This window comes from Eschrichtius robustus, chromosome 14 (assembly GCF_028021215.1).
Source record: "Eschrichtius robustus isolate mEscRob2 chromosome 14, mEscRob2.pri, whole genome shotgun sequence".
NCBI lineage: Eukaryota > Metazoa > Chordata > Mammalia > Artiodactyla > Eschrichtiidae > Eschrichtius > Eschrichtius robustus.
In genome coordinates this window covers 28435478-28460633 of record NC_090837.1, presented here as the reverse complement: position 1 = coordinate 28460633, position 25156 = coordinate 28435478, and the positions used below count along the sequence as shown (strand labels likewise).

Below are 25156 nucleotides of genomic sequence, written 5' to 3'. Positions count from 1 at the left end.
TTGGCTGGAAGCCAATGCCTGGAGCTTATTCAGTTCCTTAGATCAGCAGCTGTCTGCAGACAGAACCCAGGACGAGTCCACCCGACAGCGAATGCCTGCCCGTCAGTCACATTCAAGGTCCATATGTTTCCTCCTAAGGACCGTCCACGTGGTGTGTATGTGTCACACGGATCAATGAACAGAGGACCTTCGCGGAGGGAACCTTGGGGATGAAGGCGGAGGCTTCAGTCCTGGTTGCCATCACGGCCCCTCGTGAAAGTATGTGTCTTAAGTGCCCCTTCCTGGCACCGTCTCCAGGGCCTCGCTGCACATAGGCAGCTTCAGGCAGCTCGGAGACGTTTTGTCACATTAGTGAAATCAGCCCATCAGAGCACTCATTTTAAAGATGTACGTGTACAGCGAGGAGGGAGGAAAGAGTTCTTGGCCGCCCGTGGTTTTACACTTTCCTGCTTGTGTGTGTGTGTTCAGCCGAGCACTCTCCCCACACCCTTCTCGCGTGGGTGCTGCTGTGTTCTCTGAGTGAAGGGAGAAGAAATCCTGGCACCTGTCAGCTAAAAACATGTTGTCAGGGCCAGCGGGAGTGAGTGAGTGATAGGGCCGGACTCCTGGATCAGGTCAGGCAGTCCTGCGTTCCTCCCGAAGCGTCCTCCTGAGGCCACTGCTTAGAAGGGCAGAGGAGCAAAAGTGAGACCAGTTCCTGAGACTTAGCCCTGCGGGTCTTCACTGAGGCGGAGGAGCGGGGCCGGGCCGGCATCAACCAGGCAGCAAGGCTCACGGGCCAGACCGGCCCTGCTGGGCTCCCCTCGGCCGGGCGCAGCCAGACAGCGTGCACCCGCTCTAGGGTGTGGGTGCCCGCCATCCATAAAGACAAGCCTTTTTAAGTGATTTTTAAACAATTAAACAAAATGAACAAGGAGCTTAATTTAGATAGACTCCCCTGCCTCCAAATGCCCTGTGGTGAGGAAGCCAGCCCAACAAGTAGGTGTGTAAAGGCAGAGGGGGCCCAGCAGCCACCAAAAATGAAAAAATGTTGATTGTTTTGATGCATGAAATACACATCTTAAATAATGTTAAACCCCCAAGTGGACTCTTTGCAACCATTTCAAAATGTAATTATGTCCCTCAGCAAAGGACAGAACAGTCTTTCAGGTCTCAAGTTTATGAAACCCCTACTTTTCAAGAACCAAGTCACTTGGGGTCTTATGAATATCCCTGCCTGAGCTGACTGGAACCGCCGGCCAGGACCCCAGCTGCAGGGACAGGGAGGGTCCTCACCCAGCCTGTGACTGAGAAGAAATCAGGAAAAGTGTAACACAGGGAGGGGAGTTATGTTTTAGGATTTTTGCTCAAGAAAGGTCAGGCTGTGTTGAGTGGCACGTGCAAATGTGTACAACTGTTAATTTTCCTACTGAAATTCCCATTTCTTTTATCCATGTGAAATCTCTGACAAATCTTGTAGATGATCCTTGTGTTCCTTCCCTGCCTGTCCCCAGTAGTTAGAACAGAGGGGTGGTGTCTCTGGCCGACCCCGGGCCGGTGGACATCAAGCCCCTGACGGCTGATCACGGGGCGGGGCCGACTCACTGTCCTGTTTCTCTCTGGTCGTTCCAACAGAGTTTAGTTTTGCTTTGACCACACGTCCTGTGGCCCACGTGTCATTGCTATTTACCCTAAATAAGGAAAACAGAGGCTATTCTGGGCCCCGAGCAGTGCTTGTGGCTGGGTTACTGGGCGGGGGCTGGCCTGATGCCCTTTCCCTGCGGCCCCAGGGTAGCAGAACCACTGGAGGTATTTTCTGTGCATGAAACCAGCTGTCTAGACCCTGGGGAGAGGGAGAAGTCTCCTCCGGGGACAAGCTCTGCTCTTCTCATTACCTGGGGTTCTTGTAAAGTAACACTGGGTAGTAAGGAGAGTCCTCACTGTATCACTTCTCTGTGGTCTATTTGTGCTCCCCAAGGTGGGGGTGGGGGGCAGAAAAAGGAGAGAGAGAGACGTGTGGGGTGGGGGGAGGAGGGGGTGGCAGGAGGCAGCCAGTGAGGGTTCCCCGCTGTGGCCCTGACTTTGCCAGCTGGGCTGCAGCCGGAGCTTAGCCGCAGGGGCCTTAGAGCTGCGCTCAGCGGTGAGAGGCTCTGGGGGACGAGGAGCCAGGTTGGCCAGGCTCTGGGCTCCGGGAGGGATGCTGTGCTCACGCGGCCGGGCGACCCAACCTGCCAGGGTCAGCGCTCCGTGGGCGCTGTCTCGACTTCTCCAACTCGGCGAGCTTCTAGCGGAGATCAAGGGCAGGAGTGTGGTATTTGATGTGCAGGTTCCCCCTTTCTGCCTTGTCTGGCCCGAGGGAGGCCAGGAGGCTGGTGCAGGCGGGTCCTTGCTTTGTGTTGTCAGCCCGTCCCCGGGTGGTCAGCTGCCCTGGGGGGCGGGGCGCTCCGAGACCCTGAGACACCCTGCTTCCCGCCACAGTCCTGATTCCTGGGCTGCTGTTGATAATTGGTGGCCATGGCCTGTGGTTGGAGCCACAGCGCTTGAGTCTGGCACCTGGGCTGGGCGCCGATATGATGTGATGAGGTGAGGCGGGGACAGGCAGACAGCCCCCTCCTCCCGCCCCCCGCCGGCTCCCACTGTAGCTCCGAGAGGCGCGAGGAGGCGGCCTGGAGCCGAAGGGATGCTTTCAGCGGGGGATAGGGGGCTGTGTCACAGCAGGACCCCCGGCAGAGGACCGATTATGTCCACTGAGCCCCTGGGCAATGGCACCCTGAAGGAAGCCCCATTTAAAAACCTGGTCTTGAAAAAAGGTACATTCCAGGCCAGCCGGGGAGGCTGCTCTTGGGCTTGGCGGTGGCTCTCAGAGTTTGGTCTGAGGACAGAGCTGAGAAGAGTAGAAACTCCAGAGAAGCTGGCGTCTGCCTGGAGGGTCTGTCGCCCTGGGAACCCTGCAGGGCTGGCCCTCCTGAGGAAGGTGTGCTCTAGGCTCTTTGGTTCCTAGGGGGAGGAGCGCAGTGCACACGGTTGTCAGTTTGGAGTTTTGTTTGTTCAGATGCTCTGTGCCTGAGGCTGAAACCTCCCCTGGAAATTCTGTCACTTGCTGCCACACATGTGGGTACTGTTTTTTTCACCCTGACTCTTTGAAAACAGCATTTTAAAGGAAAGATGCATTTCTCAGGATGTGGGGGGTTTATTGGGCAGTTTCTCAGGTCAGCAGTGCAGTAACAGCAGAGGTTAGGAAGGAGAACCGTGACCCTGACAGGGAGAGATGGACAGACAGACGGATGCCAGCTGGGGAGCCCTCAGACACGACTGCTCTTAACCGTGAACAAGGCGGTGACTTGTGCAGCTGTGTTTCTTCCTGATACACTTTCCTAAATTAATGACGTGGGGGTGGAGGTGAGGGTGGATTTTAAGTGAACCTTGTGGAGGAAATTATGGTTTTATGTATGCATTTTCCCCTATTGATAGCAAAGGGATAGACGTTTAAAAGGTTTGTAATTGCTCTTAGTCCTCTGCTATGTTTTCAGAAAATCCTGCCAATCATCTTTGATGGGAACGTATTTAACTAAATTTCTTTCTGAAGAGATCATGAAGCTCTAGATTATAAAATGCATGAAGAGCTGTATTGGGTGCCTGCTTGGACCTCAGTAGATTAGAGAGATGCTCTTCTAGCTGGATGGACTCGCAGTGTAACTGTCACCGCCTGCCCGCTGGTGCGTCCACGTCCCCCAGCCTTGGCCTGGAGTCAGCAGGTGTGGTGCGGGAACACCTGCCCCAGAGGCCCTGTGCCATCCTGTGCTCGGCTCCCCTCTCTCCTCCCACAGACAGTAGGTGTCACCTCCCACTTCTATGATCATGCAAGACGTTTTAGGTAAACATATGAATAGAAACTAACTTATATCAACCATGGGGCTCCCGGCCTGGAGCAGTAACAGCACAGCGGGATGGCGGGATGGTGGTTACAGGTGAGAGCCTTTAGCAGAACCTGAGCAGCACGGAATTTGTCAGCGAGGGTTTGGTGGAGTGCAGTTCTGTGCCAACACTGTCCAGAGCAGGTGGAATTTCTTCCTCGCTTTGTCTCTCACGAGCCCTGAGGTGCTGCCTGCCGGGGACCCTGCAACAGAGCGCGATGTGCCCCAGGGTCACTCCATGCTGGCGCTGGGCCAGGGCCGCAAGCCCGCTCTTAAGGAGCCGTGAGGGGGCGTCTGAAGGAAGTGGAAGCCAGGGTGGCACCGTAGCTGGGGTTTCTGGGGGTGGCTCTTTGCCCCTTGTGTTGTTCTACTTGTCGTAGGATGGATGAGCGTAGCCAGCCCACCCCAAGGAAAAGAAAATTCAAAGTATGGAATATAATCATCCTGATGATGGCTCTTAACTGTTTTGCCTACTGAACTTCAAACTGTGAAGTTATTCATATAACACAGGCTGAATTTCCCCCCTTGACCACAGTGTTTAATGAGTGTGAATTTTCATTCAGCCACTAAAGTCTCCAAGAGTATTTTTATACTGAGTTCACAGACTTGAGGCAATTTTAGTCTGTAGACTCCACCCCCGGCTCCCACAGTCTTCCTGCCCCCCACTGCCCCATGTCTGTAGAATCTGGGAAAGAATTCACTGGCCTTTAGGAACATCTAGCACTTTACAAGTGTCACAGAGCCATAAGAGTAAGGCACCCCAAGGCTGTCATCACCACACCCATGCCCAGGGGGACAGGGCACAGTTCCTGTGCCCCAGTGGACGCGGGGACCTGGGATAAGCTATCTGGAGGGCAGCCCTGGGGTCTCCACGTCCCTGTAGGTTCCAGCACTTGGGGGAGCGATGGGGGTGCTGCCGTGGGGGGTGGGGACAGCAACCCCAGGTCTTATGACATCACCGTGTTTTGTGTGCTGCTTCCCCTGAGTGTGGCCGAGGTGTCCGCCTGCCCCCCGCCCCATTATCAGGGCTGTAAGGGCATAAACTATACATCTGGGGCTTCAGAGTAGTTAAATGTTGAGAAGAGGGCGTGTGTGGAGGATGATGCATTCGTTGGGGGACAGGCCTCGTGGAATGGGGGGTCCACCCTCCCGAAAGCAGAAGCGAGTGTCGTGTTGGGAGCCTCGGGCAGCAGAGCCAGGCCCTGCGTTCTTTAAAAATAGCCCAGACACTCGTGCCTCTGGCAGAGTCAGCCCAGCTCCTCCCTGGACCATGTGCTTCTCTTGCTGCTGGAATTCTCCGCGCAGCCTGGAGTTTCTTGGAGACGTTTCCATAAAAATAGGGAGATGCCATCATCACCTTGTCCCTGTCACTGTGAGAGATGAAATCAGGGTCTGAGGTGTCTTCCTGTGAACTTGAGACTCGATGCTGTAAATCCCCTGGTTGGGTGGCAGTGACTCATCACTACAGCGTCATCAGCCTACAGCCCCTGGAAAGCAGGGGGCGTGAACATTTGACTTTGCTCTAAAAGTCTTCCCTTCGTGGCCTGCTTTTTGGCGTCCTTCTGCTGACATCGGTAGCTGTTGGAATCAAGAACTGCCCAGTGGGCTGTGTTCAGACTCCATATTGAAAATTTGGAAACCCTGAGGGATCCTATTATTTTCTCAGAATGCTATGGTTCCTGTATACTTGTTTTAATAGTTCTTCCAGAATTCATTCTCTTCTTCCCCTGGCCTCCCCACCCTTCCTTTCTGTGTACCCCCATTGCACATCCCCTCCCCCGCCACATCCTGCAGGGCCGGGCGCGGGCAGACAGGGCGGGAGAGGCAGCAGGGCCCCACCTGCCGCACTTCTGTGTCGCTTGGGCCCAGGGCTGGGTGCCCCCTCGGTTCTCGGGAAGCCGTGCTGGGCTCGAGTCTGTCCCATGGGTGCAGCTTTTCAGGGCCTGTTGGGAGTTCCCCGGGGGGCAGGTGACAGGCCTCACCGCACCTTCTGCAGTGCTTTGCACAGCCGGCACCCTGGGCCTCCCGGGCTGGGGGGAAACTGGGGAGAAATGAATGTGGTGTGAGGTGGCGGGTGTGTGTGTGCGCCCGCGTGGGGAAACTGCTCCTGAGGAGGGCGGTGGTCTCAGAGGACGCGGGGAGCCCTGACTGCAGTCCAGGGAGTGGCTGGGCTTTGGGCCCCAGAAGCCCCGAAACGTCTGTGGTTGAGACCAGAAGTGAGAAATCTGGAGATGACACCGTGACGAACAGGTGTGCTGAATTTCATCCGATTCTTGCATTCAGAAGTGGGGAATGCAGGGCTTTGTTTTTGTTTTTTAATGTGAAGCTTCTTCTACTTGTCCTGTGGAAGTTATTTTCTTGAGAAGGTGTAAAATCAGGCCGTTGGTGACAGAGCCACATCTGGGGGCTGGTAAACACTTTGGGGCTGAGTGCCTCTGAGCCATCTCCACAGCGGGGTGGGGGGAGGGGTAGGGGGGCTCAGGAATCGTGAAGGAAGAGGGGACAGGAGTCACTCATCTGTCACTGTTACTACAGAATGTATGCGGGGGTGGCAGCTGGGTTTGGGGGTCTCTAAGCCCCTTCCCACCTACCATCCCATCTTCAGATGTCCTGCCGTGTGTGGTCTTTACATAGTTCGCCCTTTATGAGGTGTTTTTAGTAGGATGTTCCTGCTTAAAGTGAAGGAGGCCGTGGGAGGACAGGGGTGCCCACACACCCCCTGCTAAGCTCGGAGGGGCTGTTGGTAGCACAGGACCTGGGTCTGGATGACACCATGCTTCTCCCCAGGAACCATCTCTGTTTCCTCTAGTTTTCACTCTGGACCACTCTCGGGTTGGGGGGAGTATGTGTGGCCCCAAAGAGAGTAAAGCCTCGCACTTCCCAGTTGTTAGCGTTTGAAAAAGCAGTCTGTTTTCATGGACTGGTTCGCCCAGAGTTCAAAGTGAAGGGCTTCTGTCACCCAGGGCTGCCGGCCTCAGCTAGTGGCGCCCTGGGGGCCGGTTCCTGCCATCCTGTGCCCGGGCCCCCAGGAGCTGCTCCGAGCACATCTCGAGTCCCGGCGTTAGCATTTGTACTAGAGGGCCTGTCATCAGTCCGTGTGGACCACCCGTCCTCCAACTGTGGCCGCAGGACCCCCAGGGACCCCAAGACCCTCCCGGGGGTCAGTGAGGCGGGACCTCCTCCTTGTACCTCAGCCACATGTCCCACCGGTGCAGGTGAAGCAGAGGGGAGGCCACTGGGAGTAAAGAGGTGGGCACTGTGTAAAGTGTGGCAACGGGAAGTTATTTTGTTACATGTGTTAACATGTGGTGAGTTTTTTTTTTTTTTTCCTGAAGGCTATTAATGGCTCTCCATGAACCCTAAGTTAAAAACTTCTGATTCACATATTCACACTGCACAAGCTAACTCACATCCATCTCAATGTCAATATCACTCATTTATTTATTTATTTATTTATTTATTTATTTATTTATGGCTGTGTTGGGTCTTCGTTTCTGTGCGAGGGCTTTCTCTAGTTGCGGCAAGCGGGGACCACTCTTCATCGCGGTGCGCGGGCCTCTCACTATTGCGGCCTCTCTTGTTGCGGAGCGCAGGCTCAGTAGTTGTGGCTCACGGGCCTAGTTGCTCCGCGGCATGTGGGATCTTCCCAGACCAGGGCTCGAACCCGTGTCCCCTGCATTAGCAGGCAGCTTCTCAACCACTGTGCCACCAGGGAAGCCCGAGTTTATTTTTTAATGAATAAATATTTAACATCTTCAGGTTTTAATTTCAAATATGGTAAATACTGGTAGACGTCATCCACACAGAGCTCTTTGGGGTAATTGGTCATGTTGGGGTACAGAGCAGCCCTGGGACCAAAGCCCTCGAGGGCGGCTGGTCTCCAAGCAGGAGGGAGGGTCTGGGGAGGAAGCTCTGCCAGTCTGGACACGTGGTGGGGGGGTACTTCTGGTGCTGGCGCCTCAACAGGGACGCGGCAGGGCCCAGGGCACAGGGCACGCCGACCACAGCCTGAGAGCAGGTGGTTCCCTTTGAAAGAAAGGTGGGAGCTCCTATACAGTTTCCCACAGCTGAAGTCTGTCTTACCTTTGCTTGTGCTGAACTTTTTAGTTTGATATTAGATCAGAAGATTCATGCCTATCAGACAACATAAAGGGTTCTACATGCTGTCTCAGACCAGAAGAAATAAAATCCAGAGCCAATAAAGATCTGAACAGAAAAATCTTAGAAGAAAAATATTTTTAGAATATTGGAGAGAAGACCTTCCTAATCAATGGGAAGCTTAGAAGCCATAAAGAAAAAAGATTGCGACAATATTTGATGACATAAAAATAAAAAAAATTTATATCATCTACAGAGAAACTCACACCAAAGTTTAAAGAAGTGACAGACCAGGAGAAAATATTTGCAATGCATGTAGCAGATAAAGATTTATAGCCATAATATGTAAAGACTGCTTACAAATAAAATAAATGAGAAAACTACAAATAAACTAATATAAACTAATATTATGAAAAAGAAAAATACAAATTTACCAGTGATCATAGGGAAAGATCACAATCACTAGTAACCAGGGAAATACAAATTAAAACAAGATACGTGTTTTTGCCCATTAGATTAGTACACGTGGAAAGGACTGAGGGTCTGGAGCCATGAGGCAGGAGACACCCTGCCCTCTTCTTGACAAGAGGAGCATTTACAAGGTTGTATCAGTTTTTGGAATTTTTTCGTAGGGATGCTTACAAATGTGGGTCACACACAATCTTTTGGTCATGGTAGGAAGAAAAAACAAAACCCAACCACCTAACACCCATCGCTTGGAGAATGCAAGTCCCAGTGTTCTGTGTTTAGGAACCGGCGGCACCACAGGGAATGAGGTTGGTTTACGTATTTTCTTGTTTAAAGGTGTCTGTGATGTATTGAGTGGAAAAAAGAACAATATATTTGTACAGTGATTCCATTCATTAAAAAGAAGAAGGCCCTTATTCAACAGGCAACACACAGATACACACAACGGGTGAATTGTGCCCCGGACGGCGTGGGCGTGGGGGTTGCAGTGAGAGCTGCCGGCCTGTGCAGGGGAACTTATACGTTATACACTATTTCCATCTATGTTCTTTGAATTTTAAAGAAGTCTTCATTATTTTTTATAATAAAAATGCTTTTCAAATGAAACACATATATACCCCCAAATGTGCATAGAATTATGAAAATGTAACTTGATTGTTTTGCTGCAAATGGTCATCTGCATAGCCTTCCATATTCAGGAAAAGATGACCTAGAATGACATCCTCCAAGTGAAGAATTAACACGCAAAGATGTGTGCGGGGCCTCTCGCCGTAATCGTCATCCAAAAAGCAAAGCAGTTTTCTTAAGAAGAGGAAACATTTGTCAATTCCAGGGCACGATTTAACCTGAAAGGCAAGTTTTGAATACTCTGCTGTTCATTCACAAAATAAAAATAAAAGTTGGTAAAACAAAGCATTATTTTGGGTTCAGTCTTCATGCTGCATTAGTCGCCCTTGACTCCCTGCTTCCTATCTGCTTGTCCCCGGAGCAGGGGTCCGTGGGTTGGTGGCTCGCCCTCCATTCATCTCCTGAGATGCCCCCTTGTGCTTGGCAGCCAGGGCGGGCCTCACCCCTGCCTGCGGGAGCCATCCTCTAGGTGGGCACCTGTGCAGTGGGCTCCAGAGCCTGTCCTCAGTCCACCTCTTCATGATGACGCCGGGCCTGCCCACACCTGATGCCGGGAACACAAGGTGATGGAGGCAGGTCCCTCATTGCTTACACACACAGCCTCATCCTGTGTCGTTGATGACGAGGTTTGGGATCCAGATGCGTGGGCACCTTGTGACACAGGGTGTCCTGGACACAGGACAGTTGTCTGCAAAGGCAGAGGGTTGTGAAGACGTGTTTCTCCCTCACAGGTGTGTCACACACCTCATAGCACGTGAGGATAAACAAGGTCATGCTGGTATCTGTACCCCAGCTGCAAAGTCCCAGCCTAGACCCTCTGACAGAGAGTGATTTCAGTTTCCAGGAGACTCCACCTTGAAGATTCTGATCGTCCTTGGGAGGTACTTGGGTGGCTCCCTGGGGGCTTCCTCCCCAGAGGAAGTACAAGGGCAATCTCCTGCCCATCAGCCACGAGGCCTCTGGGCGTCCAGAGCAGACAGCTACGGTGGGGAGCCCAACGTGTGGGCCCAGTGGCCCCACCCCTCCTGCTGCTGGGGCTTTGCCTCCTGCACCTGCTCAGCCTCCAGTCAGGGGTGCGTCCAGCACACCCGCCTGGGCCCTGCTGCTCCCCACGCAGGGCTGTGGGGTCCTTGGGCCTCACACTCATCATCTGTTCTGCAGCGCACCCCCTCCCCCACCTGGGGCCACTGGCCATCCCGCCCGGTCCAGCAGGCATGTTTGTAAGTCTTTGTCCATCAGGTGTGCGGGGCGGAGGGCTGGGGTGGAGGACAGCGCCACAGGACAGGACACAGTGGGATCCAGGAAGACCCTCCCTCTACCCCAACGGGGTGGATGTGGGGCGGCACCCAGCCTCTGCCTGCATTGCGCAGGTGTGAGCCCGCACCTGAGAGCAGTGTACCCACTGGCCGGTGGCCTGAGCCCTGCTGCAGCAAGAGGGTGTGCCGTGCGTGCACGTGTGTGTGTCTACATGTGTGCACATTCCTGTGCCCGTGTCCACACGTGTGTGCGTCCCAGGCAGCACCACCGCAGACAGGGCTGTCCCCCTCTTGCCCTTCCTGCACTATGCCCGCCCCCCGCCCCCTGTACAGCCACCTCCGCTCAGAGTGTGGGGAGAACATGGCAGCAATCGGCCCGGCAGGAGCAGAAAGTCTGGACTGACCTTGACCCTGGGCTCCACTTCCCCTGAGAAGCTGAGGGCTGGCACCCTCTCCTCGAACTGCCCATGAAGGTGCCCACTGGGGAGCGCATGGTAGCAGTTTAGACGGGCTTCTGTAATGGTGCGGTCAGAACCCAGTGGTGCCACAGGGCTGGAAACCATGGAGATGCGTCTCCTCAATCACTTCCCCTGGTGGGGCCTTCGCAGAGTGGAGCTGGGGCTCTTTGTCAGCATGTTTTCCCTCCAGTGTGCTGCACGGCCCCCGCGTGGAGGTGCTTTGGGAATCATAGTTTCCACCCCCCTGGGGGTTGGGGGATCTGGCAGGGACGGGGCCCCAGAGCTTCTTGCGTCCCAGGAGATGGCACCCAGGAGCTGCCTGCCCGGGGGAAGGTCCCTGTGTGGTGGCCGCCCGTGCTGTGCACACGGGGCTGGACCTGGTGTCCTGTGTGACGCCGGCCCGTCACAGCACAGCCCTTCGGGAGGTCCCGTGGGGCCAGTGGGACACGCTCGACCAGGCCCTTCTCAGGACAGAACCGCAAAGATGAGGTCTGTCCGTGCAGCCGGGCCTCCCTCCATCACTTGCTAGCCACACAGCGGGGCTCTTGGGCAGCAGGCCTGGGGGAAGTCGTTTCTGTCCCAGGAGGGTCTAGGAAGAGGGGTGGCCCTGGGCCCGGCTGACGCACTCTCCTCTTCGTCACAGCGGAGCTGGAGTTCGCCCAGGTGGTCGTCGTGGTGGTGGTGGTCACGGTGATGGTCGTGGTTGTCGTCTGCCTGCTGAACCACTACAGAGTCTCCACCCGGTCCTTTATCTACCACCCGGGGCAGGGCCGGAGGCAGGACGGGCCGCAGCCGGTAAGTGTGGGCTGAGCAGGGCCGGGAGCCTGGGTGCAGGACGGCCCTGGGCTCGGCGTGTGAATCCCACACACAGAACGCCCAGTCCGGGGGCCCGACCGTGAGGCCAGTCCCCCCACCCCCACCCCCCAGCACGGTCACCACTGCCTGGACGGCAGTCAGCACACTCATTTCTCCTGCTCTAAACTCTATGGACCGTGCAGTCCCTGCCCCTCCACGTCTGGCTTCCTTCCCTCAGTGTCATACGTGTGAATTCCATCCACGCTGGGACATGGTCCAGGGTCAGCGATGCATCCTGCATCCCCACCTACGCCCATGAGACGGGGGCTCAGCGGGGCAGGACAGGGAGGGGGTGGGGCCCTCTGGGGCACAAGGGTGGGCAGGTTGTGTGGGCCTCACAGAACAGCAAGGCTCTTCAGGTTTTAAAAAAAAATATTCCTAGCTGCTTCCTGCCCTGAATCACTGCCCTCCTCTGGGAAATAAAACACTGATATTCAGCTAAACTGCTCTATGATCTAACCCAGGAGCCCAGGGGCCATGGAAGGTTCAGGTCCAACCTGGCTTTGCTGTCTGTGGTTCCAGTGGCTGTCAGTGAGAGCTTGGGGACACTGAGTTTAAACAATTATATATTCTTGGCTTCTGTGGTGGATGAAGGACGCTGAATCCCCAAGCATGTTGGGACCAGGGCTGCCTGGTGACTGGCCTAGGGAGGCTGCCCTGAGTGTGGGGGCAGCTGTCCTGGGGGGACCCCTTGGGGGGGCAGGGTCACACTTCATCAGGGCCAGAGTCGCTCGGCCAGCCTTCGGGTCTGCTGTCCCCGTGGGTAGGGCTGAGGTTTGCCCAGTGTCCTATGTCCGTGGCAGGCAGAGCCGGGGGGAAGGGTGAGGCTGCTGTGTGCCGCCCCCAGACCCACAGGGACGAGATGGGTGCTGGGGGCTGCAGCTCAGCCCTGAGGAAGACGCTCTCTCCCTCTGGCTTTCCCTCATCCTCCGCTGTCCCCTCCCTGCTGCGTTTCCGTGCGGCCCGTGCAGGGCAGGTGTGTCCCGAGGCTTGGGTTTTCCTTCTGATAAAATGGGAGTGTGGATTACTGCTCACCGAGGTTTCACAAACTCATGATGCACTTTTACACGGTGACCAGAGACAGTTTAGGCACAGGCCGGACCTCCATTTCATGTCTAGTCCAGAGGAGAAGCCTCACTCTCCCGGACAGGGACATAGATCCAGATCCCAGGAGCACTGGGGGTCACTGCCTGGGAACGTGCCTCCCACCTGGCTGGGCTTCTTGCCTCCTAAGTACCTCCTCCTCCCTCCCGGTTTCTAAGAGTTGCTGCTTCCCTTCATCGGGCTCTGGGAGAGCAGTGTGATCCTTTCTTTCATACTCGTTGTTCCTGACCAGGGGACCTTGGGCGGTGTGGGGAGATGTTTTCGGCTGTCACGGCTCGGGGACGGTGTTGCAGGGATGCTCTGAACGTCCTCAGCTTATGGGGCGGCCCTGCCATCCTCCCCGGGGGCCCTTCAGCGTGAGACGGGGATGCTGTTAATACACATGGATCTCATGGCAGGCTCGGGGGCATCAGCAGAGTGAAGAGAGCCCTTGCTGACAGCTTGGTGGGGGTGGGAGGTGTCCACAGGGAACCTGCCCCATCAGAGGGTTTCAGTCTGGGCTCTGCCTTCCTTTGCTCACTCTGTCAATCAGTGGATGTGAGCCTGGCACCCACCAGACAAGGAAAAAACAATGCAGTGAGCCCCAGCCTCCCCCCATCAGCAGTGCCCACCTGGCTTGGTGGTATTTTCTCAATCTCGGGGGAGGCCAAGGGGTCTCCAGGGGCCATTTGTGTGTGGGGAGGGGTGCACATCAGGAGGCCGTAAACCGTAGAAGGGTGTGCGGTGGAGCAGCTTCAAGGTGCCCTTCTGGGTGGCCCCCTGCCCCGCCCCCAGCATCCAACCAGCCTCCTCCAAAGGGGCTTAGAGGGGCAGGCTGCCCGTGGCCTCGTGTGGTTTGTGCTCTCCTAGGGCGAAGGTGGCCGAGGCTGGAGGTGCCTGGGGTCGCCATTGTCAGGGTGGTTCTGTGTCTGCTGTCAGAGCATCCCAGGAGCATCAAAGTCCCGCGTCCCAGGAGCTGCTGTGCCTGCTGTTTGGCAGCTGGTGGGTGTGGGGTGCCCCCTGCTGGCCTCACCGTGGATGAGCATCCATGACTCTGAGCCTATGCGTTGCTGGGACCCCCGCACTTCTGGGGGCCTTTTGGCCCGTTTGTTCCAGAACTGTGTGAGGTCTCCATGACCATGTTAGTAAAAAGTGTGTTTATTTTAAACTGCTATGAGAAGGGCTGGGCATCTAATTTGTCAGCTTCTAGGTGATCTGGCTTTGGTTAAGGTTACTTTTATGTATTTCCTAAGGAAGACTTGATAGTCAAGATGGAAAAATATAGGACAGTAGTTGGGATTTTTTTTTTTTTTTTTTGGCTGCGTCAGGTCTCAGTTGCGGCACACGGGATCTTCATTGTGGCATGCGGGCTTCTCTAGTTGTGACACATGGGCTCTAGAGTGCGTGGGCTCTGTAGTTGTGGCGCACTGGCTTAGTTGCCCCGCAGCATGTGGGATCTTAGTTCCCTGTCCAGGGATCGAACCTACGTCCCCTGTGTTGGAAGGCGGATTCTTAACCACTGGACCACCAGGGAAGTCCCTGGGTTTTGTTCTTGAGAAAGAAGCTGAACATGTAGATGTTCTGATGTGGTTGAGGAGACTTGACTCCCTCTCTGCACTAATGGGCTTTCCCTGGTTCCCAGGGAGAGTCCTCTGGAAAAAGGTGGGTTGGACCCCCAGTTGCCCCTTTGGGCCCAGCTTGCCCTGATTCGGGGAGTTTGCTTTGTGCAGTCACAGCCCCTTCCTCACGCGGCCCCTTGCCACCTCCAGTGCCTGTGGGAGGACACACTTCTGTGCCAAGGGAGGGACGGATGGAGTCTGTGTTGGCCGAGGCCAGTCAGCCTGCATCACCACAGCGTCCCTGAGACGCCATTCCAGGGGAGCAGGGGTATGGGTTGGACCGGCCCTGAATTTGGTGGAAGCAGCCACTTCTGGATGAAAATGAAAAAGAGTGATCAGCTTCAGTTAAGTTACAACAAAAGTAAATGCTTAAATAGTGGCAGCAGCAGTGAGTGGGTTTGTGATAAAAAGCCGTACGTGTTCTTTCTGAGGGAGCCTTGCCTTAGTGTTTAGAGCCTGGCTTATGTGAGTTCGGAACTTTGAGACTGCCTAGGTTTCTTTTCATTATCTTAGACCACCAAGTAATAGGAAAACAATAAAAGGGCATAAATATTCCAGACGCAGCCCTGAGAGATGTTCACACACATCGCTGGAGCCTTTCTTTCCCGAGCCAGGGGAGGCCCGCGTGGCCTTTTCTGACAGCCTTGCCTGTAGGCCACCCCGTAGGGCCCACCAACCTGCCTGGACGGCAGGCAAGGCGAAGGTGGCCGCCCATCTACTAGGAACAGCAGAGGGACGGGAACGTTTTACTTAGTTTGAATCATATGACATTGTGGGTGTTCAGCCATTTTGACCTATAAAAGCAGCAATTTCAATTTAAGAAATTAACGAAAGGAGTCACATCAGGCATTTCTTCATGACCAAATGCTGCAGGGATTAAATCAATTGTGAAAGTGCCGTGCCCGGCCTCCCTGGAGCCAGAGCAGCGCCTGGCGGGCGGTGGGTGCACCAGCCCCGCGGGGAAGGACGGGTCTGTGGTGCAGAAACTCGGGTGTGGGGGAAGTCCAGGCCCAAAGACCCTCCCTGCAGATGGCCAGACCTGGGCGAGGGTGTGGCCAGTGTGTGTGTGTGGTTCCCCCCGCAGGGTGTTTTGACAAAACTTGATCCAACTTGAAAGAACTGGGACATTTCACGTAAAAATGGAAATTTACATCTTTCCTTGAGAAGTGAGCATATCAGCCACACTGGCCTGTATTCCTGCTTGGGTCCCCCAGGCCAGGGCTGCCAAGCAGCCTGTGCTCACCTTCCGCTATGTTCCCAGCCCCTGCACGGGCCTCAGCGGTGGGCCGGTTTGCACAGAGGTGATTGTTTTTGGAGCAAACATTCTTCTGCATTCATGCCTCTACCACAAAGGTGAAAACAGAGGTGGACCAAGGGGGCCACTGGCTTCCGAAAAATGGGGAAACTTCCTTGTGGAAGTAAAGATCATTCCTATGAGATTAGTGGTTCGGCCAGGTGAGGTGAGTCTGGGTCACAGGACAGTGTGTCCCGGGCTTGCTGACCAGTCCCGCGCTCGGAGCAGGGCCTTCCTCTCTGTGACGGGGTCTGGGCTCCTCTCCACTGGCCCGGACGCCTTGCGGAGCAGGGCCGGCAGTTCCGTGCAGGTGTGTCCTGGGGCCCCACACAGCTCATTCCCACTGTGGCTGAGAGCCCGGCCACTGCGCACCTGCCTAGTCTCATTTCTACCTACTTCAGCCTGTGTTAGGAAAGCATTTCTAAAACGATAGGAAAGAACCATTTTCAGGAAGGCGCAAAAAATGAGCTGAGGGCCTGCCTGATAATGCAGGTGGAGCAGGCGAGTTTGTGACAGTCTGAGTGTAGCATCGGCTGGTCCAGGGCGCAGGCTCCCTGCGAGCAGGTGGATTCTTGCTGCACTGCGAGACTGGTGGGGGTTGCTGCCTACCCCGTTTCATGAGCATTTCCAAGTGTCCAGGGGCCACGGGCAGCAGGTCAGGCCTCCTTTAAGCATCAAGCACGGGATCCTGTCTACCTCCTGTTTGTCTCAGCAGGAGCGGGGTGTTTGCAGACTGGCCATTTAAAAGGTTTTACCCTTGAAGCATTAGAAGATAAACAATTTTAACAGCTTGAAATGAGAATGTCTCCTTCAAGTAAGAGAAAGGAGGCCAAGTTACTGGTGAAAATTGGATAAGGATGCTGGGCCATAGCTGTTACACAGCAGAATCTCCAAGATCTGTCTAGTAACTTAGATCATCCTTCTGCTGTTGACGTTGCTCAGAAGAGTTTTAAAATTACCTTCAAAGCTTACAGGTCATTTTTAGTAAAATTTTCAAGAGACATTTAAAAAAAATTCTCAATGATGGCAAGCCTTCCTTTTTTTAATTTGTTCTCTGAGGCTGGGTTTGATTTTTGGTACCAGCCAAAATCCATTTAGAGTTAAATCTCATTATGTAGCTCATCAAGTTACTGATACAATTTTAGTGCAAAGTCAAGTGTGACCATTAGTAAGGCTGATGTTGTTCACACTACAAGCTGATGGTGCCAGAGAAAGGCCAGGAAGGACCCAGGAAGGGGGAGGTGGACAGAGGGCCTGGTGTGTGTTGTTAAGGCTCTTGTGATGAGGATGTGTTCATGCATTACTTTTGCAATTAAAAGACACACTATGCTCACATAAACTGATGCTGAAGACAGTTTCAATAATATTCTGAGCATCTGTAATCTGTAGACTCCCAAGGTAACGCATTTGAACACGGTTGGTATTGTGACAAAAGTATGCTAATTGATAAAAAATTTTATAAACAATTTTTAGTAACCTTCTAAATAGGCATTAGCATTAATAATCTAATGGTAAAGTTTGTTTAGTTTGTTTTTACTTAGTCCTTAAAAACCGGTGTGGTTTGTTCTGGGGAAAAAAAAAAGTTCTCTAAATTATCCTAATTCTGAGAGGCCCTTGTTGGGGAGGTGCGCAGGGCCGTCAGAGACTGCATGGGAAGTAGCTGGGATCCGGCTCTGTTACTCCCCTACCAACTCTGGGACCGCGGGGAAGGCACTTGGCTTGTGCCCCTCACGCGTGAAGGGAGGCTCACAGTGTGTGGTTCCACGTCGCCCTGAGCTTTCTGATCCCAGGCTGCTTTCTCCTGAAGCCTGATTGCTCACTCTCCCCCACCACCAACCCCAGGAGGCATCACATTCCTCCTTTTCTGCTTGCTCTTAGGGGCCTGTAGGCCTCCCTAAGCTATTGATTGTTGTGGAAATACAAAGCATTCCCTTTCTTTTCTTCCCAGCAGAACTTCCTTCTTGATCTGTCTTTCTCTTAAGGGACGTGCCCTAGATTGAGTAGAGTTGGGAGGGAAATAGTCTTGAGAAGTCTGATGATGGAATCCCAAGGAGGATAAAGGGGAAATGCTGGAGAGAAGAGTCATTGGCATCTAAGCTGTTACTGCTGTCTAGGATGGAAAAGTCAGAACTACTAAAGCATCTGGATGGTGGAGAGGTTGCCTAGGAAAAGGGAAGAAACAAGAGAAAAGTGATTTTATCAGAAGGCAAAGATGTTGCTGAATATCCAAACATCAGTTTTACCTATGCTTTGAAATTCACCCTGGGAAAGGGCGTAAAATCGATTTTCAAATATTTGAGGCCATATGATATGTTCGTTCACTGGGAGGAACCCTTGGGTAGAAGCCAAAATATCCAGCAATGGCCTTGCTTTACACAAACTGGCCATGACACCTCCAGTGAGTCATATACCCTCCTTGGGCCTCAGTTTCCTCCCATCCAAAATGAGGGAGAACTGGCTTAGGTCACAGACCTTCAGATTGTTTTTGACCCCTCTGACCAAATGTGTAGGAAACACATTTTACATCACAATCCACAATACTCACACGCAACTGAGGCAGAACTTTCACCAAACAGTACTTAAAATGTACTCAAGATGTTTTCTGTCTGTTTTATCTGTGGAATGCTGGCTGTGACCCACTTAAATTGATTTTCCAGCTCTCTTAAGAGGCTGCAACTCACAGTTTGAAAAACACTATATTGGGTGTTTCCAGTCCCCAAATCTGATGATCCCTGTGGTCCTTTGTGTGTGGAAAGGAGAGTTTAGCTGAGAGCTAAACCAAGAAAGTTCAGAGCATGGGGCGGTCTCACATGGGGTGGTCTCACATGTGGTGCCCAAGGACCCAAGGCAGCAAGCAGGCTTCAGCCGCAGCTCACAGCAGAAGCCCGTGAGTCATGGTCACAGATGACTCTCTTTCAACGCTATAAGCATTGTATCCTTTGGGTGGAAAAAGATCCAAGAGATACAGAAATAAAGATTATAAGAGTACTATGAGCAATTGTATATCAACAAATTGAATAACACAGATGAAATGGAAAGATTCCTAGAAACACACCCTACTAAGACCGAATCATGAAGAAATAGAAAATATGAATACATCTGTAACTAGTAAGGAGATTGAATCAATAATCAAAAACCTCCCAACAAAGAAAATTCCTAGACTAGATGGCTTCACTGGTGAATTCTACAAAACATTTAAAGAACTGACACCAGTCCTTTTCAGATTCTTCCCCAAAATTGAAAAGGATGGAACACCTTCTAACTCATTTTATGAGACCAGCATTACTCCAATACCAAAGCCCCAGGCAAAGACACAACAGGAAAAGAAAAACCAAAGACCAATATCCCATATGAATACTGATGCAAAAATCCTCAACAAAATACCAGTAAACTGAATTCAGCAGCATAATAAAAGGATTATACACCATGACCGAGTGGGGTTTATTCCTGGAATACAAGGATGGTTCCACATTATGAAATCAATCAATGTAATGCACCTCATTAACAGAATGAAAGGAAAAAAACTACATGATCATCTCACTGATGCAGAAAAAGTATCTGACAGAATTCAACACCCTTTCATAATAAAAACATTCAACAAACTAAGATAAAAGGAAACTACCTCAACATAATAAAGGTTATCTATGAAAAGCCCATAGCGAACATCATACTCAACGGTGAAAGACTGAAAGCTTTCCCTCTCAGATCAGGAAAAAGGCAAGGATGCAGGCATGCTTTCACCACTTCTATCCAACATAGTATTTATTTTAAGTTTTAGCTAGAGCAACAAGGCAAGAAAAGGTATTCCGGTTAGAAAGGAAAAAAAGTAAAATTATCTCTCTTTGTAGATGACATGATCTTATGTGTAGAAAATCCTAAACATTCCAATTAACAAAAAACAAACAAAAAACTCCACTAGAACTAATAAATTCAGCAAAGTTGCAGGACACAAAGTCAGCCCCCTAAAATCAGCTGCATTTCTTTACACTTACAATGATCAATCCAAAAAGAAATTAAGAAAACAGTTCAATTTACAATAGTATCAAATAGAATAAAATACTTAGGAGTAAGCTTAACCAAGGATATGAAGGTTTTTTTTTTGTTTGTTTTTTGTTTTTTTAAAATTTATTTATTTATTTATTTATGGTTGTGTTGGGTCTTCGTTTCTGTGCGAGGGCTTTCTCTAGTTGTGGCAAGCGGGGGCCACTCTTCATCGCAGTGCGCGCGCCGCACCTCTCACTATCGCGGCCTCTCGTTGCGGAGCACAGGCTCCAGACACGCAGGCTCAGTAATTGTGGCTCACGGGCCCAGTTGCTCCGCAGCATGTGGGATCTTCCCAGACCAGGGCTCGAACCCGTGTACCCTGCATTGGCAGGCAGATTCTGAACCACTGCGCCACCAGGGAAGCCCGGATATGAAGGGTTTGTACACTGACAACTATACAGCATTGCTGAAAGAAATTAGACACAAATAAATGGAAGACATCTTGTGTTCATGGACCTGAAGACTTGATCCTGTTAAGATGTCAGTACTACCCAAAGCAATCTACAGAATCAGTGTAATCCCTGTCAAAATCCCGATCATGTTTTTCTGCAGAAATAGAAAAGCCCATCCTAAAATTCATGTGCTATCACAAGGAACCCCCATCCCCACCTACAGCCAAAATAATATTGAAAAAGAATAACAAAGTTGGAAGCTTCACGTCTTGATTTCAAAATTTACTACAAAGCTACAATAACAAAACAGTGTGGTGCTGGCATAAACACAAACATTTAGACCAACAGAATAGAATAGACAGCCCAGAAATAAACTCTCTGATGTATGGTCAAATGATTTTCAACAAGGGTGCCAAGACCATTCAAGGAAAAAGGACAGTCTTAAAAAATGGTGTTGGGAAAACTGGATATTCACTACAAAATAATGACATTGAACCCTTGTCTGCTACCATATACAAAAAATTAATTCAAAATGTATCAAAACCTAAATGTAAGAGCTAAAACTATTAAACTCTTAAAGAAAACAATAGGGCAAAAGCTCCATGACATTGGATTTGGCAATGATATCTTGGATCTGACACCAAAAGCACAAGCAGCCAAAGAAAAAAATAAGTAAATTGGACTTCAAAAATTAAAAACTTAAACTTGTCAAAGGACACTATCAAGAGAGTGAAAAGGCAACTCACAGAATGGGAGAAAATATTTGCAAATTAGGTATCTGATAAGGGATTAATATCCAAAAAAATATAAAGAACATTTACAACTCAGCAACAAAATAAGTGAACCTAATTTTAAAATAGGCAAAGGACCTGAGTAGGTATTTCTCCAAGGAAGATATACAGATGGCCAATAAGCACATGAGAAGAGCTCAGATCACTAATTGTGATGGTTAATTTTATGTGTCAACTTGACTGAGCTAAGCAATGTGTGCTAAGCAATGTGTCTATGGGAGTAATTCCGGAAGAGATTACCATTTGACTCAGTAGACAGAGTGAAGAAACTCTGCCCTCACCGATGTGGGTGAGCATCATCCAATCCCTTGAGGGCCTGAGTTAAAAAAAAAAAAAAAAAAAAAAATGGAGGAAGGGCAAGTTCGTTCTTTCTCTCTTTTCTTGAGCTGGGATGTCGATTTTCTCCTGCCTTTGGACATCAGAGTTCCTGGTTTTTGGGTCTTCAGAGTCCAAGACATATACCAGTGGACCCCACCCCCCTCCAGTTCTCAGCCCTTGGTATTTGGACTGAATTATACCACTGGTTTTTCTGGGTCTCCATCTTGTGCATAGCAGATTGTGGGACTTCTCTGCCTCCAGAAACATGCAGCCAATTCCTATAATCAATCAATCAGTCTCCTATTGGTTCTGTTTCTCTGGAGAACCCTGACTTAATACACTAATCATACACAAATCAAAACAATAGTGAGAGGGGCTTCTCTGGTGGCACCGTGGTTAAGAATCCGCCTGCCAATGCAGGGGATGTGGGTTCGAGCCCTGGGCCGGGAAGATCCCACATGCCATGGAGCAACTAAGCCCGTCCACCACAACTACTCAGCCTGCCACAACTACTGAAGTTGTGAGCCACAACTACTGAAGCCCACGTGCTGCTCTGCAACAAGAGAAGCCACCGCAGTGAGAAGCCTGCACACCGCAACGAAGAGTAGCCCCCGCACGCCACAACTAGAGAAAGCCCGGGCTTAGCAACAAAGACCCAACTCAGCCAAAACTTAATTTTTTAAAAAAAAAATATAGTGAGATGCCACATCACACCCACTGGAGTGACTATTAGCAAGAAACCAGAAAACAACAAGTGTTGGCAAGGATGTGATGAAATTGGAACCGAAATGGTACCACTGCTATGGAAAACAGTAGTGGTCCCCCCCCCCAAATTAAACATAGAATTACCGTATGATCCAGAAATTCTACTTCTGGGTGTGTCCTCAAAAGAATGAAAAGCAGAGATTCAAAGAGATATTTATACACCCCTGTTCATAGCAGCATTGTTCATGATAGCCAAAAAGGGGAAACAACCAAGATATCTATGAATAACAAAATATGGTATGTACCTAAAATGGAGTATATTAGCCTTAAAAAGGAATGAGATGCTGACACAGGCTACAACATGGATGAATCTTAAAGACATTATGCTCAGTGAAATAAGGACAGTATTGTATGATTCCACTTAGACAAGGTCCCTAGAATAGTCAGATTCATAGAGACAGAAGGTAGAATGGTGGTCACCAGGGGCTGAGGGGAGGAAGGAATGGGGTGTTAGTGTTCAGTGAGTACAGCGTTTTCAGTTTGGGAAGAAGACATCCATTCTGGAGATGGATGGGGGTGATGGGTGCGTGGCAACGAGGATATACTTAATGCCACAGAACTGTATGCTTTCAAATGATTAAAATAGTAAATGTTATGTATAATTTACCACAACTTTAGAAAAGACAATTTTGATTTCCCACTCACCACCCAGCCCGCAGAAGTGCCAAACAGATTTAAAAGGAAAAAATCCAGTCATTGTGTTCCAGGTCTGCAGACGACACATCTGGATCATTGGGATCATAAAGACAATCACTTGGAAGAGCCCGTGATTTTTAAAATCTCTAATGCAGACGTTTTAGTGTCAGGCGGATTCAACTTATGGGAAAATTTTCTGTCCATGTAGCTGTTTACCATTCAGAAGGAGGAAAATAGAATGCAGATTCCTTGAGGGTAAAGGAACCTGAAAATGCACGTCTTCAAGCCTGCGAGATCCGGAGTTGTCCTGTGTCCCTTTTTCAGAAGATGCAAATTCACTAGAGCCCCTCAGGGTGGCCCAAGGCTTCCGTGGGCCTGGGTCCTGGTGGCCATGCTCCCGGGCACCCACGGAGGCGTCTTCAGGGCCACCAGGGACGCAAGGGCGCCGGAGGTGCTCTGTGGACGCAACGCGGCATGAGGGAACAGTTCTCACAAGCAAACAGCTACGAAAGACGCAGTGTGCATGGGCCCGCGTAGCGACACTAGCAAGATTTTGTTCCTGTTGCTCAGAACTCTGTGAGCTGCTATCTTATTTCCCAGCTTATTCCGTCGTGGTCAGAGGACCCGGCTTCCCGCGAAGGGTGGCGGGGCGGCCGGGCCCTCGTCTCGCAGGGCTGTTCCCGGTGCACCAGCAGAGGCCAACCTCATGGCCTCCCCTCCGAAGCCTGAGCTCAAGGCAGTCGCCAGCGAGCAGCTGAGTGAGCAGCAGGGGCGGCAGCCAAGGGGAGGAGCGGGGGCGTGCCCTGCGGAGGCTGTGGCGGTGCAGACCCGTGCCGTGAAGATGGCCCCTGGAGAGGAGGGGGGTCCCCGCGGAACCACAACATTCCACCTGAGCAGACCTGGAGGCGCCTGTCCCAACCCCCGCACCCCCCCCCCGACCCCGCGCCAGGAGCAGGCCGAGTGGCCAGAGAGGTCGGGAGGGACCAGGAGGAGTGGGGTCAAGGGGAAGGGCAGCAGGAAGCCTGGGAGGAGGCCGGGAAGTGCATGGATTTAGAAACAGGTAGGTTGACGTGAATTTGGTGAAATACAGGACTGGGTGTGTGCAAGGCTTGGTGTGGATCTCTTTTTGGCATTTTTCCAGTTTTGCTAATTTCTAGGGAAATAAAGCCATTGAGAATAGTTATTGCTGTTTTCGGAAAACGTGCTACTACCCCTCTTCTGGGTCCCTTCCTGTCCACTTCATTTGGTGCTGTGACATCTGGTTGTCAGGCTGCGCCCTGTGCTTTAACCTGCTGTTGCCAGGGGTGGAATTCTTAGCAACAGTGGAGGATGCTCTGTGCTGTTCTCAACGTGGGAGTGACGTCTCCCTGGACGCAAAGGAGCATGCCTAGGGCTCGGACACCTGGTTAGAGCCACTCTGTCGCCGTTAATTAGTTGTATAGTCAGATCTAGGGATGCCACCTGCTCACAGCGAGGGGGGCCGTGGTGGATGCCCGCCTGCAAGGACCAGGGGAGGTCGCTTTCACTTCACCTGGGGCTGTTTAACCTCCCAAGTCTACCTGTGGGCACTTTCAGGTCACAGGAGGCCATGCTGGCAGGAGGTCGTGCACATTCCTGGGAATCCAAAAATACAGGCACTTCTCTACCCCCCGACCCCATTCTTCTCTTACTAGTCACAAAAGCCCCGCAGACCCTGCTATATCCAACAATTTGGGTTCAAAAGGGATACCACACTGAAATGCTCTGTAGACAAGTTTATGGTGTTAGAAGTGACCCTTAATCATGCCTACTGTTTCCTCGTCACCTTGTCGGTCTGGCCTTTTTTTTTTTTTGGTTGCGCTGGGTCTTAGTTGTGGCTCGTCAGCTCCTTAGTTGCGGCATGCGAACTCTTAGCTGTGGCACGCACGCGGGATCTAGTTCCCTGACCAGGCATTGAACCCAGGCCCCCTGCAATGGGAGCGTGGAGTCTTAACCAACTGCACCACCAGGAAAGTCCCTGGCCAAACGTTTTTGAAAGAAGATTACTAAGCCACTAGATGTCACTCCTCATGAGCATTTGTACTGAGGAATCAATTCATGAGAAGATGCACAGAGGGCTCTTAGGTTTGGGAAACTCAGTCTGAAAGCCAACCGGTGTGGATGGGCACACCGTTCAAGGCTACTGTGGGGAGACCCGAACTGTTTGACTTTCCTGTGGCCATGACTCCTCTGGCGGTGCAGGTAACAAAAGGCTGGGGCTTTGTGGTTCCGGGTGTTAAACAGCCTGCGCTCATCTGAGTATGATCCCTTGGCTTTGGGTGCTGCTGCATGAAACTAATGATCTTCCTGTGATGTCCCCCACCCCCCAACCAGGAAGGGTGCCTGTGGCCTTCAGACAGATCTGGACCTCGGCCCGCCTCGGAGGTAAGGGGTTGGACACAGGCGGGGTGTGGGTGGCAGGAGATGCGTAGAGGGGGATGAACAAAATTGGTGGAAGGGTTGAACGTGTCAGCACAGACGAAGATCAAGGCCTGTGCCTGTAACTTGGTTTAAGAGGTGGGGGAGGGGTCTTCCCTAGAC

At 51.6% G+C, this 25156-nt stretch overlaps 1 protein-coding gene across 1 annotated transcript in view; it reads left to right on the top strand.

Moving 5' to 3' along the window:
• LDLRAD4 (low density lipoprotein receptor class A domain containing 4) overlaps nucleotides 1-25156 on the top strand; it is a 302381-nt gene that overhangs the window by 269658 nt on the left and 7567 nt on the right. The window contains 2 exon segments of the mRNA XM_068563639.1: nucleotides 11444-11595; nucleotides 24950-25000. Coding sequence (XP_068419740.1) covers nucleotides 11444-11595; nucleotides 24950-25000 — 203 coding nt within the window.